This window comes from Myxocyprinus asiaticus, chromosome 16 (assembly GCF_019703515.2).
Source record: "Myxocyprinus asiaticus isolate MX2 ecotype Aquarium Trade chromosome 16, UBuf_Myxa_2, whole genome shotgun sequence".
Lineage (NCBI taxonomy): Eukaryota > Metazoa > Chordata > Actinopteri > Cypriniformes > Catostomidae > Myxocyprinus > Myxocyprinus asiaticus.
This window is the reverse complement of record NC_059359.1, coordinates 7683905-7700025: the sequence shown is the minus strand read 5'-3', so window position 1 is coordinate 7700025 and position 16121 is coordinate 7683905. Positions and strand designations below refer to the sequence as shown.

The 16121-nt window shown below is 36.3% G+C and overlaps 1 protein-coding gene across 3 annotated transcripts in view; it reads right to left on the bottom strand.

The window, feature by feature from the left end:
- The window catches only part of LOC127454462 (neural cell adhesion molecule 2-like), a 22880-nt gene extending 6759 nt beyond the window's left edge, over positions 1-16121 (bottom strand). For 2 of the 3 annotated variants that reach the window (XM_051721690.1, XM_051721691.1), the window contains exons 1-12: positions 15913-16121; positions 14297-14368; positions 13525-13719; positions 12698-12835; positions 11734-11877; positions 9340-9457; positions 8987-9141; positions 7698-7831; positions 7362-7479; positions 6632-6799; positions 6404-6523; positions 965-1092 (exon numbers count right to left, since the gene is read on the bottom strand). In XM_051721690.1, coding sequence (XP_051577650.1) covers positions 965-1092; positions 6404-6523; positions 6632-6799; positions 7362-7479; positions 7698-7831; positions 8987-9141; positions 9340-9457; positions 11734-11877; positions 12698-12835; positions 13525-13719; positions 14297-14368; positions 15913-16006 — 1584 coding nt within the window. In that variant the 5' untranslated portion in view covers positions 16007-16121. The remainder of the gene's footprint in view (positions 1-964; positions 1093-6403; positions 6524-6631; positions 6800-7361; positions 7480-7697; positions 7832-8986; positions 9142-9339; positions 9458-11733; positions 11878-12697; positions 12836-13524; positions 13720-14296; positions 14369-15912) is intronic. The other variant, XM_051721692.1, reaches the window with a different exon arrangement.

Sequence of the window (16121 nt, the reverse complement as noted above, 5' to 3'; positions counted from 1 at the left end):
TGGCCTACAGTTCACAGCAATCCATTTTGCAAATAAATTCGTCAATCAGTCCGAGATTTATTATAAGGGCTTGTCTAAGGACATGTCAGACAGACACTTTTGGAGCGTCTCGGTTACGTTGCGTCATAAACATGCCGTTTTTAGGTTTGAAACTTGGAAAAACACTTGAGATACTTGTCTTCGGATTTGTGCTCCATCAAGCTGTGTTTGTACGCAAGAACATGTTCTCATGTTGTGTTGTTTGCTCTCGGTAAGTGTGGTTTGTTTTCTGTCTGTATACGCTGCACGTTGCCTATACTGCGAGTTTTGCTTACTGCCCCCTGGAGAAAACAGGTGGTACTCCATGCTTGATTTGCTCATATGGAAGGAATATTCCTTATTACGGTCCGGGGACATGAGTAATTGTGTTAATTTTTTAATACGTTATTTTTTTATATAATTATTTGCACTGAATTAACACGTTAAATCGACAGCCCTAATTTTTTAATGTTTCATTAGCTCTAAATCTTCTTAAACAACTGATATGAGAGCAGTCTTCTGACTTTGTACTGACCAAGCTTGGTGTGGATGCAGAGTCATGCAGTGGTTTTAATTTTACAGATGCCTTTCACCTTATACCTTATTCTCAGCTATTTGTCATCCATAATTAATATATTTTGCAACCCAAAAATTTTAATAGGGTGGTTAACCTAGGTAAATGAGTGAGTTAGTAGTATTCGGCTGGTCATGTGATCTTAAACATCAGAGAAAACACCTTTTTCTAGGCCACTTAAGAATGGAATCTCTTATCTCATGTGAGTATACATAATTTGTCAAATTACTGATCATTTCTTTACATGGTAAACTTTTTTAAGTGGGAAAAACAATTTGATGCACCTTTAAAGCATGTGATAAATGTTTTTAAGCCTTGTTACACCACTATGGAAGGTTCATCAAATAATAAATTATTAGATATCAGACTGACCACTCTGTAGCGTACGATGTAGTGTAGAATGGGAGAGTCTCCGTCATTTTGCTGTTTAATAGGGATGGAGACAGAATTCTTCTCCAGCTTTTTCTCACTCAGAGAAAGAACAGGGTTGTTGGGTTCTCCTAAATAAGGGAAACAGGAAACATCAGAGGAAAGGTACAAGGAAACAGTGTAGCAGTTTGATCTTAGGGCTGGTCTGTATGGTTAAAAAATTACATATTAATGATATTTTGATGATATTTGATCTATATTTATATATTTGCTCTGAAATTGCTTGAAAGATTTTATTTTCATTCAGAGAAACCATCATTTTGACCAAACAGCCATTGTTGTAGAGGAGATTTAAAATGTTTAATGCAAGAACTGAAATACAGTAAAAAAAAAAAAAAAAAAATCTAGTTATATAATATAATCAAGTAATGTTTTACACAGGTTTTCACTAAATGAACACAAGGAAAAATAATTTAATTATATTTTATCATTTTCATTTTTAATTGACAATATAGCAATATATAGTATTAAACAGCAATATACAGCTACATATATTTTAAATTAACATTTTAACATATGAACAAAAAATCGTTCAAATCAGAGCTTTAAATCAGTTCACTTAAATGGACAATTTGAACTGATTCACTGATGTTCATTATGATATGATTCATTGCTTAATCTTTGCAAATATAGAGTGAATATTCAATATATCACTTAGCCTTAGATGAAGATTCAGTGTTGCCCCTATATTATTAGGGTATGTCAGTTAATTGATCAGCATTACACATAAGTAATTGGCAATCCAGTGGATAAGCTCCAAAATCATTCACTAAGATATAGAGACGTGAGAGTTGAATACCAGCATTGATTTCACACTGAAGGAGACCAGAAGTAATGATATCTACCCAAGTCACTGAAATTGTACATGTAAAATAATTCCAGGCTTCCTTCAGCATTCGAAATATGCAGGAAAGCTCATTTTCACACCTCTATATCACAGCAAATAATTAGGCATGTATTTTAGCCTATCAACTGGAGATGTATGCATTCAGAATTTTGATTTACCATCTACAAAGGAAGGTCAGAATAAGGCAATGGATGGCCCCGGGACCAGGAGCAGATGGTAATGCATGGAGATGGTCACCATCAAGCAGGAATGGTCATTTAGATGGCAATAAGAGGATGGATGGGTAGTGGAAGCAAATCATGAACACATTTGATAAGCAAAAAAGCATGTATGCATGACAAGAATTAGAGTATGGTCACTGAAAATTAACTTTTATTATTGAAATTAATGATAAACATTTATTTTATGATATTAAAACTGAGATGTACTGAGATGCTGTGCAAACTCAAGACTGTAAATCAATTGCCAAGCCCAGACAGAATCTGCATACTTTTCAGCATTTTCTACACTGATTTTGCAGCAAAATCTGTGGAATTCTGCTGAATGGAATTAAATCAGTTGAGAATACTATACTCTTATTGGTAGCTGAAAACATTTTTAAATTAGTTTAAAGATTTAATTAATAAACATGCAAGGGGCAGGGAATATGTAGCTACACTGCAAAAAAGATTATTTTGGTCTTGTTTTCCAGTAAAAAAAAAAAATCTTAACATCCTTAAAACAAATCAATAAAAAAATCAATAAACAGATAAATTTACTTGAGATTTATATATATATATATATATATATATATATATATATATATATATATATATATATATATAATATAATATAATAATAACAATAATAAAACAATTGTAATAATAATAATAAACAGAATATTTTTTTTTATTAGGACTGTCAATTTAACACGTTAATTCAGTGCAATTAATTATATAAAACAATAATGCGTTTAGTGCAATTAGTGCAATTACTCATGCCCCCAGACCATAATAAGAAATTTTCCTATCATCGGAGCAATTCAAGCTTGAAGTACCACCTTTGTGTGCGTTCAGTAATATAAAAATAATATATTGCCTTCTAAAGACACTTTTTTTATTGTCTAATCAAAGCTTTACTTGCCTGCCACCGTAACATATTGTATTTTAATTATTATATTTAAGTTATTCCGTTTATATTAATTAAATATAATTAATAATAATTATTTTATCATTATATATTTAATTATTTTTACTTGGGGGCTTTTTTCTGCAAATATTGTCATTTGCAATTAATGGCGATTCATTTGATCATTTAATTGGCATAGCAATTTATCTTGTTTTGAGCTTTTTAGATACTGGGGGAAAAAAATACAGATTAAGCAAATGTTTTTTGCAAGGTATAAAACTATGAATGATGAATCTAGGGAAATCTGCAGAACGTAGAGTTCTGAGAATGCAAATTCCATGTGAGCCTGCCAATAGTTTACATGTTTATGAATATTTATAATACGACCCCAATTCCGAAAAAGTTGGGACAGTATGAAAAATGCTAATAAAAACAAAAAGGAGTGATCTGTAAATTATATTCACTCTTTGCTATATTGAAAGCGCTATAACTACACATTATATGAAGTTTTAACCTGTGAAATTTTTTTTTTTTTTATTAAATGTACGGTAATTTCAAATCAGATGATTGCAACACGCTCCAAAAAAGTTGAGACAGGGGCAATTTAAGACTAATAACAATTTGACGAGTTAAAATAACAAGGCGATGTGAAACTGGAGATGTTAAACAGGTGAAGCAATTGTGTCATAGTATATAAGGAGCCTCCAAAAACAGCCTAGTCCTTCAAGAGTATGGATCGTTCAAGACTTGTCAATTTGCCAACAGATGCTTCAGCAAATACAGTGCATCCGGAAAGTATTCACAGAGCTTCACTTTTTCCACATTGTGTTATGTTACAGCCTTATTCCAAAATGGATTAAATTCATTATTTTCCTCAAAATTCTACAAACAATACCCCATAATGACAACGTGAAAGAAGTTTGTTTGAAATCTTTGCAAATTTATAAAAAAAAAATAAAAAAAAAATTTAAAAATAAAAACCACATGTACATAAGTATTCACAGCCTTTGCTCAATACTTTGTTGAAGCACCTTTGGCACCAATTACAGCCTCAAGTCTTTTTGAGTATGATGCTACAAGCTTGGCACACCTATTTTTGGGCAGTTTCTCCCATTCTTCTTTGCAAGACCTCTCAAGCTCCATCAGGTTGAATGGGGAGCGTCAGTGCACAGCCATTTTCAGATCTCTCCAGAGATGTTCAATCGGGTTCAAGTCTGGGCTCTGGCTGGGCCACTCAAGGACATTCACAGAGTTGTCCCATAGCCACTCCTTTGTTATCTTGGCTGCGTGCTTAGGGTTGTTGTCCTGTTGGAAGATGAACCTTCGCCCCAGTCTGAGGTCCAGAGCGCTCTGGAGCAGGTTTTCATCAAGGATGTCTCTGTACATTGCTGCATTCATCTTTCCCCTCGATCCTGACTAGTCACCCAGTTCCTGCTGCTGAAAAACATCCCCACAGCATGATGCTGCTACCACCATGCTTCACTGTCATGTGCCTTTTACGGAGGAGTGGCTTCCGTCTGGCCAATCTACCACACAGGCCTGATTGGTAGAGTGCTGCAGAGATGGTTGTTCTTCTGGAAGGTTCTCCTCTCTCCACAGAGAAACGCTGGAGCTCTGTCAGAGTGACCATCGGGTTCTTTGTCACCTCCCCGACTAAGGCCCTTCTCCCCCGATCGCTCAGTTTGGCCAGGCGGCCAGCTCTAGGAAGAGTCCTGGTGGTTCCAAACTTCTTCCATTTATGGATGATGGAGGCCACTGTGCTCATTGGGACCTTCAATGCTGCAGACATTTTTATGTACCCTTCCCCAGATCTGTGCCTCGATACAATCCTGTCTCGGAGATCTACAGACAATTCCTTGGACTTCATGGCTTGGTTTGTGCTCTGACATGCACTGTTAACTGTGGGACCTTATATAGACAGGTGTGTGCCTTTCCAAATCATGTCCAATCAACTGAATTTACCACAGGTGGACTCCAATCAAGTTGTAGAAACATCTCAAGGATGATCAGTGGAAACAGGATGCACCTGAGCTCAATTTTGAGTGTCATGGCAAAGGCTGTGAATACTTATGTACATGTGATTTTTGTTTTGTTTTTTATTTTTAATAAATTTGCAAAGATTTCAAACAAACTTCTTTCACATTGTCATTATGGGGTATTGTTTGTAGAATTTTGAGGAAAATAATGAATTTAATCCATTTTGGAATAAGGCTGTAACATAACAAAATGTGGAAAAAGTGAAGCGCTGTGAATACTTTCCAGATGCACTGTAATCCAGCACATTGAGAACAATGTTCCCCAAAGACAAATGGGAAGGATTTTGGGCATTTCACCCTCTACAGTGCACAATATAGTTAAAAGATTCAAGGAATCTGGTCAAATCTTGGTGCGTAAAGGGCAAGATGAAAACCACTTCTGAATGCTCGTGACCTCTGATCCCACAGATGTCACTGTCTAAAAAACATCATTCATCTGTAATGGATATCATGAACGTGGGCTTGGAATAACTTTAGTAAACCTTTGTTATTCAAGTTAAGACTTTACTATGCAAAGCAGAAGCCCTACGTCAACACTGTCCAGAAGACTTCTCTGGGCTCGGTCTCATCTTAGATGGAAAGTAGAACAGTGGAACTGTGTTTTTTGGTCCAAAGAGTCCACCGTTAAAAAAGGTTTTTGAAAAACACAGCCGTCATGTTATCCTGGCCAAAGAGGAAAAGGACCATCCAAGCTGTTATCAGAGTCAGGTCCAAAAGCCAGTGTCTGTATGGGCCAGGGGAGTGTCAGTGCCCATGGCATGGGTAACTCGCACATCTGTGAGAACACCATGAATGCAGACAGATATGCCCGGATTACAAGAGCATTGCTTTGTAAGCAGAGAGTGAGGGTGCTGGATTGTCCTGCTTGCAGTCCTGTCCTGTCTCCAATTGAGAATGTGCGGTGCATTATGAAGTGCATTAGATGGCAACGAAGACCCCATACAATTGTACAGCTAAAGACCTACATAATGGATGAATGGGGTAAAATTCCACTTTCTAAACTTAAACTTGTGTCTTCAGTTCCCAAATGCTTAATAAGGGTTATTAGAAGAAATGGTGATGTTTCACAATGGTAAACATTCAACTGTCCCAACCTTTTTGGAGCGTGTTGCAATCATCTGATTTGAAATTACTGTACATAAATAAATAAATAAATAAATTAAAAAATAATGAAATTCACAGGGTAAAACATCATATAATGTGTAGTTGTAGAGCTTTCAATATAGCAAAGGGTGATTATAATTTACAAATCACTGATTTTTGTTTTTATTAGCATTTTCATACTGTCCCAACTTTTTCGGAATTGGGGTTGTATATATCAGCATCAAAAAATTGTATCAGCTGCAGGTGAAATGGAATGGACAAAGAGGAGAGAAACATGGTGATACTCACGTTGGGACAGTGTCACAACCTTTCTCTCGGCAGAGAAGTTCCCCTGATAATGAGTGTTTTTGGCTGCAAAGCGGACTAAGTACTCTGTGTATGGCTCAAGGGCCTTAATGACCAGAGGATCTACAATGAAAGTATAAATATTCATCATGTAATCAAAAAGCAACAAAACAAAAACTACACTTCTGAAGCTGTGCTGGGCAGTTGTGATAAGTTGATTGATGTAGTTACATGAGGGCTTGACAATGCTTTGACTCCAGTTGTCTTCGGATGGTTTCTTCCACTGTAGGATGTACTGGGCAATAGGGGACCCTCCGTCCTGCACTGAGACACTTTGGATGAGGACCGAAGATGAGGGCCCCGGGGACACACTGAACTTAGTAGGCGTGCCAGGCCAGGCTTGTGTGAGAGAGAGGCAGAAAGAGATAAGTTAATTATCAGAAGCACTAAAGCAGACTCTGATGAAAAGGTCAGCATTGCTGGTCACCAGCTTATTTGTGTTTTGTGTGCTGGTGTCCCCACCAAGCTTTTAAACTAGCTTAACCAGCTTCATCAGAAAGACTATACTGGTCAACCAGCTGCAACTGGTTGTTGAAGCTGGCATATCTTGGATATTACTTTACACAGAAAAGGTTAATAAGCGATTTTACTACACTAAAAACATGTTAACGTGTAAAATGTTTACATCTTGTGGCTACACTTTTGCAACAGTAAGTATTTTAATGTTTTCGATCAGAAGATTGGCCCCATTCACTTCCATTGTAAGTGCCACAGTGTAAACAAGATTTCAATCATCTGTGTATGGAGCATACAGTTTAACAAAAAACATACTAGATATGATGGTAAACGTACTACAGTTTTTTATTGTAGACTGTAAGGATAGCCGGTTTTAGTAATATTAATTAACATATCGTGCTTAACCTTTGCTTCTAATTATCCTTACAAGATCATTAGCTCTTACTTATTAACTGGAAGTCCTCAGTGGCTGTTCCTGCTGTGTTGCTGGCTATGCAGGAGTATAAGCCACCATCAGAGGGCATCACATTTTCAAGAATCAGTTCAGATCCCTCTACCCTGGACTGGCCACACATGTTTGTGCAGACAGGAAAGACAATGAGAGTAGTAATTAAGATAGAAGTACTTGGGTGAAACTTCCTGTAGATACAGAATTCCCCTTCACCACCACCATCAAAGAAAATTATAATCCAATATAATCCATTTCTGATTAATAACCTTTGTTCTTTTTTAGAAATGGCAAACAACAAACAAAATGGGACAGTCATTATATGTTTCTTACCATTTTCTCTTTGGTTATCTTTCTGATCCACTGTGTGGTTGGAGATGGATGTCCTGTGGCATTGCAGACTACAGATGCAGTTTCCCCCGGAATAATGGTTAGCCTGCTTTTATCCAAAACTACAGTTGGACGCTCTGAAAACGATCCCAAAGACAGGCAAAACTGAGTTATGGTGGTAGCATAGCCATACATTTCAATTCAATTAAATCAGAGAGTGTATATTTGTATATTTTGGATTGTATATTTGTGATCTAAACCATAAAATATGAACATAAATATTGATTCATAAATATATAACTTCAATCCATTATCCTACAAGTGTCAAAATGGATTTTATTTAGGTCTGGCAGACTGGCACATTGGAAAGTGTGAATGAAAGTATCTGCTTACATGACTTCAAATTCACCATATCTGTGTTTGTGACTAAAGTAAACGTTTGAATGTCTAAAGAAAAGTTTCCTTGGAACAAATCTTTTGCTAAGCAATGTTTCCAAGAATAGAAAAGAAAAGAAAGTAGAAAAAATATATATATACAAACATACAAGTGGCCCACCAAAGATCCAACCCATTTAACTTTTGTAATCTGATGTGTTTCTGAGTCAGACAAGGTTTGTAACTAGAAAAAAGTGCAATAAGTCAAATAGGGAAAGTTAAATAGGGCCAATTCTGATTTCATGTTGACTTTAAAAGCATGAAGTGAACTCTGGCACTGTATTTCGACTAAAGCGCTATTATGCAGATCAAATGCCATCATTCTATTCGTATTTTTTTTTCTCCTAATTTGGAATGCCCAATTCCCAATGTGCTTTTAAGTCCTCGTGGTGGCGTAGTGATTCGCCTCAGTCCGGGTGGCGGAGGACGAATCCCAGTTGCCTTCGCGTCTGAGATCGTCAACCCGTGCATCTTATCACGTGGCTTGTTGAGCGCGTTGCCACAGAGACATAGCGTGTGTGGAGGCTTTACGCCACCCACCGCGGCAACCACGCTCAACTCACCATGCGCCCCACCGAGAACTAACCACATTATAGCGATCACAAGAAGGTTACCCCATGTGACTCTACCCTCCCTAGCAACCGGGCCAATTTGATTGCTTAGGAGACCTGGCTGGAGTCACTCAGCACGCCCTGGGACTTGAATTAGCGAACTAGCGAACTCCAGGGGTGGTAGCCAGCATCTTTACCACTGAGCTATCCAGGACTCCCCATCATTCTATTCTTGAACTTCAGTTTCGACTGAGTTTAAACACATCACATTATTCTTGGAGGTGTACCTTTCAAACTTCGCCTCACCTGACACATCCAGAATGAATATGGCGCTGTTTTCCCCGATCTTATTGGTTGCCGTGCAAACATACTCTCCAAAATCACTTCTGGTCACTGCAGAGATGATGAGCTCACTTCTGTCAGAGTTGTATTTGTAACGGGAGTTGTCAAATGGTGAAGGGCTGAGGGGGAGAGATGCACAACATTTTTTGAACAGAGCTATTGAAGTAGTCAGGACAAAGATGGAGTATTTGAACATAATGTTTATATCAGCTTTTGACCTAGATGGCAGATTCACAAATATAGAAAGGTTAAATAAACAAGGATTATGTGTATATGTGTGAAAGAAAGATAATAGTGTTCTTTGTTGATGTACATACGTTATCCATGTAATATTTGGGGTGGGTTCTCCTTTGACCTGGCAGATTATAGACACACTGGTATTAGGTCCAGCAAAAACACTCTTTCTCTCTTGATGAATCAATACAGTCGGTGGCTCTGAAAGAGGAGATATTTAAAGCAGAAATTATAAGGACATATTCACCCTTACTAGTAGCCACACCAGTACTGGAGAGTTACTGCAAAACTGCTAATATAACTATATTTCCCAGTAGTGTGACAGTAATGCAGCGGAGGCGTTTTTGCGCCCATCTGCGATGTTTTAAATAGTTTTTCTAGGGTAACATAGCTAGGCTAGTCAGATGTCTTTTACCGTTGCACTGCGTCTCACTGTTTTTGCAGCAACTCGTGCAGAAGCGCTGCATTTTAAGATGTCAAGATATGGGGAAGTTCACAATGAACACATTTTACTTGATGTCCACACTGTTTCTTACATTGTTTTTCTGTTAACATGCGCTAGACAAAAGTCTTTGGTCTCTGCACGTTTTTCACATTTGTCACCTTTTTTTAAGCGTCTCATACAGTGTTTTAACCTATGTTCTTAGTGGATAATGTGATGTAAATGTGGAAAATTGTCCCCCCCAAAAAATACAAAAAAATAAATAAACATGTGGCTCCATAGAGGTGTTCAGCCGACGTAAATTTGTAGGCGAACCCGGAAGGTTAATGGTGCCTTCATTTGCTATCGGAATTATCCTTCTTCCCACTTCTGAAGTGGTAATTACAAGTACGTCGCGTTCAAATGCTTTGTTGTCGAAAAAAAAAACATTCATTCATATATATTTCTTGAGGAACTTTTATTTTGACACCATAAAAAATATTATTCAGCTTGTTGACGATAATGGAATTTTGCTAAAATACAAGCTATTTTATGGTGTAAAAAATGTACAACATGCATCAAATGGATGCTGATATACATAAATTAATATGACCAAAATGGTAATCGCTAACTATTAGCTGTATTTAGAAAAATGTATAAAATCTGTCATTCACTACAGAAACTGTACTCTCCTCCGCCATGTTGAAAGTTTATATCTCCTCCCATCTCGGAAACTCGGGTATCAAAATGATCTCTGAGTTTCCTAGTCGTAATTACGACCTGAGGGGTCATTCATGTGCAACCTCCGAGTAGCCTTCCGATAGCACGTGAAGGTAGCATAATTCACAACATGTTCCCTTCGATTTTCCAAAAGGTTTTTATAATGGGGTTTTTCAACTTATGAGTAAAATAAGGTCTGTGGTAAACATTACTTGAGGATATGTGAACGTTTTGTTCTACAACATAAATTATACACTTTCATACCTCAAACATAAATTTTTAAGCCGTAATGTAGTTTTATTAAAGTATGCAGTTCAATTTGGCTTCAAAATTTACATTTGTAAAACGTCCATGTATCATCAAGTAATGTTTTTTTTAATACCTTATTTTACTCAAAAGTTGAAAAACAGCATAATAAAAATCCATAGGAAAATCCGGAGGGAACCCATGGGTAATTCTCTTTCGGGTTTTTGGAATACAACCTGAACAGCTCTATAGTGCCGATATTTAGAGTCACAATGACCATTTTTTGACAGTGCCTCACTTGTCAAAGTTTAAGGAGTGGGTGGATAACTTAAAGCCATAAACCGCGGTTAGCTGCGTTAATATCAATTACTACATCAGGTTGTTATGACACCCAACAACTGCACAAGTTGAGCCTGAACTGAACTCATTTTTACTCCAACTAACACTTAAAATGGTACTTTTTCTCCATCTGGAACACTCATATTGTTAGTTTCTTTTGGAAACATTTTCCAATACCAAGTTTCTCTTTCCAATGAGTAGCAGGCTAGCGTTACTAAACGTATTACAGTTTTGGTCCATCACATTGTGTTTTTCACACCATTTTACTGCAGAGCAAACTGAGGTCAACGCGTACTCCTAAAATGGCATCTCTTCTCTCTCATAAGAATCAGCGTTGGTATGAACCGGTTCAAATAAATCATTCACTAATTTATTTGAATTCTTGCCCAAATATTCAGTTAGCCTATATGCTGCTGTTCATCACTGTTTTTGACTCGTTAGATTAATTAGAGTGTGTTCTAGTTTTTTAGTTGTATTTCATATTTTACAAGTTTATATATTAAATTTAATGTTATCACCCAAAATTAGATCTACATTGTTTTTGTATCAGATAATTATAGCCTACTACTTTTTTAATAGTACCCTGTAGTTTAACTTTAACTACTTTTTTTTCCTCTTTTTTTTTTTTTTTTTTTTTTTTTTTTTTTTTTTTTTTAAGTATGTGCCTTGAGAAGGTCCAGATTCAAAATAGCTTCCCCAGCACTAGGCCACACTAAGACACCTCAAATAATTAGGTCCTCTACGTCCTCACCATTAACAACAACAGAGATTTGGAGTGTCTTTGAGATGGGGCGTCCTTTGATCCTGCCTTCACAGGTGTAGTTTCCACGGTCTTCCTGCTGAATTCCCACAATTTGCAGGGATTTATCTGACAATATTTTGAGATGACCTCTGCCTGCACAGTGAAGAGAGTGAAGTAATGTCAAAAATGGAGTCTTATCAGTTATCAGATTAATGAGACAAAGACTTTACAAGCCCACACACACACACACTTAAAGGAACAGTTCACCCAAAAATGAAAATTCTGTCATTATTCAGAAAGTAATAGGACATATTCACCCTCATGTCATTCCAACCCTGTATGCTGTTATCTCTTCTCTGGATAGGAGAATTTTTGAAGAATCTTCACACTAAGCTATTATATGATTTCAGAGGACTCAGAAGCTCACTCACAGTCATATTGACTACTTTAATGGTTCTTTTATGGTGTTTTTGGTCCTTTTTTGGAGCTTGAAGTTCGTAGTAACGATGAACTAGGGAAATAATTGCTTCAAAATGTCTCTTTTTGTGCTCCACAGAAAAAATAACAGCAGGTGGGGGTGAGTAAATAATGACAGCGTTTTCATTTTTGGGTGCATTGCTCCTTTTAGGTTGTCAATGGTGGTGTTTAATTGAAATGGGTCAGGGTAAAATGTTTTGGAGCTGTTTCTTTTGACCTCATTCTCACAAAGGCAAAAAACAAACAAACAAACAAAAAAGAACTCAGTAAAATGTTCAAAGATGTTTCCCGACTATTAATGAGAAACATCACTCGATTTGATTGCAAATCGGTCAAGCATTGAGTGTACAGGCCCCGCCCACCCCATCGCTGACCCATCCACCATCGCCATCCCTCCATTCTGCCAGCTACAGCTAGGAATGGAGCTAGGAAGGTGAGGAGACCCCCGTACCACATAAAAGACCCGAGGAACCTGCAGCGTGGGCATCCCCCCTACCTTCATCATTCACCATGCGATTGTTCCGATACCACTGGACTTCCACCTCAGGCTTCCCAGACACCATGCAGGGAACTTTCACTGTCTGGTTCACCAGGAATTCATGGTATGTACTCGTGGTGCCAAAGTCCGGTGTCTCTGATTGGAAGAACAGATTCAATATGGAGATACACGACTTGATAGAAACATTAATAGTGTGTGATTTCTTACTTAGAGAAATAGTTAACTCAAAAATGAATATTCTGCCATTATTTACTCATCCTCATGTCATTCCAAACCCATATGAAACAAAATGATTTTTTGAGGAAGATTGATGCAGCTCTTGTCCATGCCTTTTAAAGACGAGTTCAAACTGACCAAATCTGCCAAGCTCAAAAAAGGACAAACAAAACAAAACATTAAAGTAATCCTCATGCACTATTTGAGGCCATATGACAACATTATGTGAGGAACAGAACAAAATTTAGGGCGATAACAACTTTAATTCCAGTCTGTTCCTCAAACAAAGTTATTCTATGGGTTTACAAGACTTGGAATATAGCACACAAGTTGTATGGGCTGCTTTGATTTTGTTTATTCTGTTATTTGTGTTCACTGAACTGTTGTATGGAAAAGAGCTGCGCAAATCTTCTTAACGAATTCTCATTTATGTGCCATAGGAAAAAAGAAATAATAATTATTAAAAAAAAAAAATACAATAACAGTATAGGGGTCTGAAATGACTTGAGGGTGCATATATAATGAGAGAATTTTAAGTTTTGGGTGAACTATCACTTTAAATGGACGCAATTCAGTAAATAAACTTGGAAGATTTGAACTTAACCTACGGTAGACATAGATTTGATAGCTGTTCTTCCTGGTGCCGTGATCATTATCAAACTTGCAGGTGTAGACTCCACTGTCACCTAACTGAACATTCTTCAAGGTCAGTTTACTTGATGACTCATCCACTTTCTTGACTAAATAAAGATCTTCACATTCTTCTTCATCCTTTAACCAAATGATATCTCCCTCTGCATCAACTGAATGTCCAATCACACAATAAAACAAAGGAAAAGAATGATAGGAACACCAGAACAACAACAACTTTATTTTAAAAAGTACCATTATATCTGCCGTGTAAAGATTTTTAGACTGGTACAGATTCTTTAATGTGGGATATATACACTACTAGTCAAATGTTTGGATAAACTTTATCATTCTTTAATATTACTATTTTGCATTGTTTACTATTATTCCATGTGTAGAATAATAGTAAGGTCATCAAAACCATGAAACACAAATAAAAGTATGAGAATTATGCAGTGACCAAAAAAATGTTTTGTGGCCAAAATGTTTTTTTTTATATATATATTTTTATTTATTAGAATGTTAGTTTTGTAAAGAAATTCATTTAGTATGTACTGTACAAAATGTTATATTCGTCTACAAGACTCATTTTCAAGCAATTGAGCATAATTTTAGCATCAAAAGGTTTTTAATAGCATAAGTAATATTAATTCAACATCCAAGAGTATCTAAACTTTTAAATAATATTGTATGTCCATTATAACAAAGTAATGGTTCATTCTTATTGCACAGTCAGAAGCACACACCAACCTTTGCACAAAAGCAGAACGTCAGTTCCGATCAGCACATCTGGGCCATTAGTGATGATGTCTACCTTAGCATCTAAAAAGAAAAGATGCACTTAACCACAAAACATGAATTTCACAAATTATGGGTTCAACACAGTAGTTCTGAACTGATGGGTCACGACACAAATTTGAGTCATAGGTCTGTTCTGATAGGGTCTCGAACAGCGGGGGGAAAATAATACAAATAATGAAATGCAACTAACCATAATTGTTCAAGGAAATAATTATTGGATGCAGAGAATGTCTTTATAGACTGAGTTACGAAATATCTCTTGAATTTGAAAGGTTTAACAATGTCAAACTAGGTCAGTTGTCCTATTTAGCCTGTCATGTTAATATTTTTTCACATTGTTGCTTTCAATAATTGATTTTAAGGGCATATTTGTTTACTTTTGTATGATAAACAAATTTGGTAATGTGTTGGGTTGCCACTTAAAGTCCAAAGTAAACCTCAGTCCTCAAGCAAAACCAGTTGAGAACAACTGTTTTAGAGTTTTAAGCCTCTAAAAGGAATAAACCTGAGAAAGTCAGTAATGGAAATGCTGACAATACTCAAAGCCAAGTGTATTTTTTTCCTGCATCACTACCACAAATAGCCTTAATTCTATTATTGTGAGACAGGCGACCAGGAAAAGAGTAAATGGACATTGGAAGTGACCAGCTTCCCTTACAAAGCAATATTTCTTCCTGTATAAAGGTTCAAAGGCATACAGCAACAAAGAAGAGAGCCGACAATATAACACTTTTTTTTTCAGAGGTAAACGTCCTCTTCTTCACAAGAGAAAGTTATACTTGAAATGTATCTGCACACATTTTGTTTTCTTATTTCTAGAGAACATTTCGATTTATCATTGTTCAAATATTTATGTGCCAGTTGTAGAATGAGTAACTATAGCATCACCATAATACAATGATGGTGTCAAATGGTATAGTACTTTTATATATTTCATTTTACTGAATACTTGTCATTTAAACCCTTTATTCTGCATTAATTTAACTTAAAGTCTGTCTAAAGGTCATGTTGTTGGTTTAACACTTAAAATCTAATTTTAAGAGTTTAGGAGCTTTCATTACATTTATAGCAAATCTTTAAAAATATTCTGTACAGTGGCTGCAAAAAGAATTAATGAAAAAATATCAAACCAATTGCCATTTATTTTTTAAGAACTTTTAAGTTAAGTTAGTATTTGTTAAACTTGAAAATGACCTTGCCACCAGATAGTTAAAGATTAAGAAAGTGAATTTTGTTCTGAGAAAAGGCCTGGCATCATTTGTTTGCAGATGCCACTTTGTTTTAAATTTTGTTATTCAATGACATACAGACATTTTTTAAGTGTCCAAAACCACTATATGAGGCCACTGTATCATTAAAATATGCTAAATATATGTACACTATATATATATATATATATATATATATATATATATATATATTAAAACACCAGTTTTAATCAAAATTGGTTTAAGTATGACAGACAGCTCTAAAAGAACTGGTTTACACTGTATGCACTGTAACAGACAAATTAAATAATACTTTGGGCAAATACTGAAAGATGACAACAGAAGATTCATGCATACCTGTTAATCTTGAACATATCAGAAGTAGCACACACAATCTCAGTATGATCATGGCTGCAGTCATCTCTTTGCAGAAGTCTGTGATAGAATACATCTGTTCTCCTCTTCTGAACTCTAACAGGCAACGTGCTCCCCATCGTTTATATGCTATGAGCGACTCGCCACAGAGACAGACAGGAACCTCATTATCTGGATAATCTTTGTCTAAA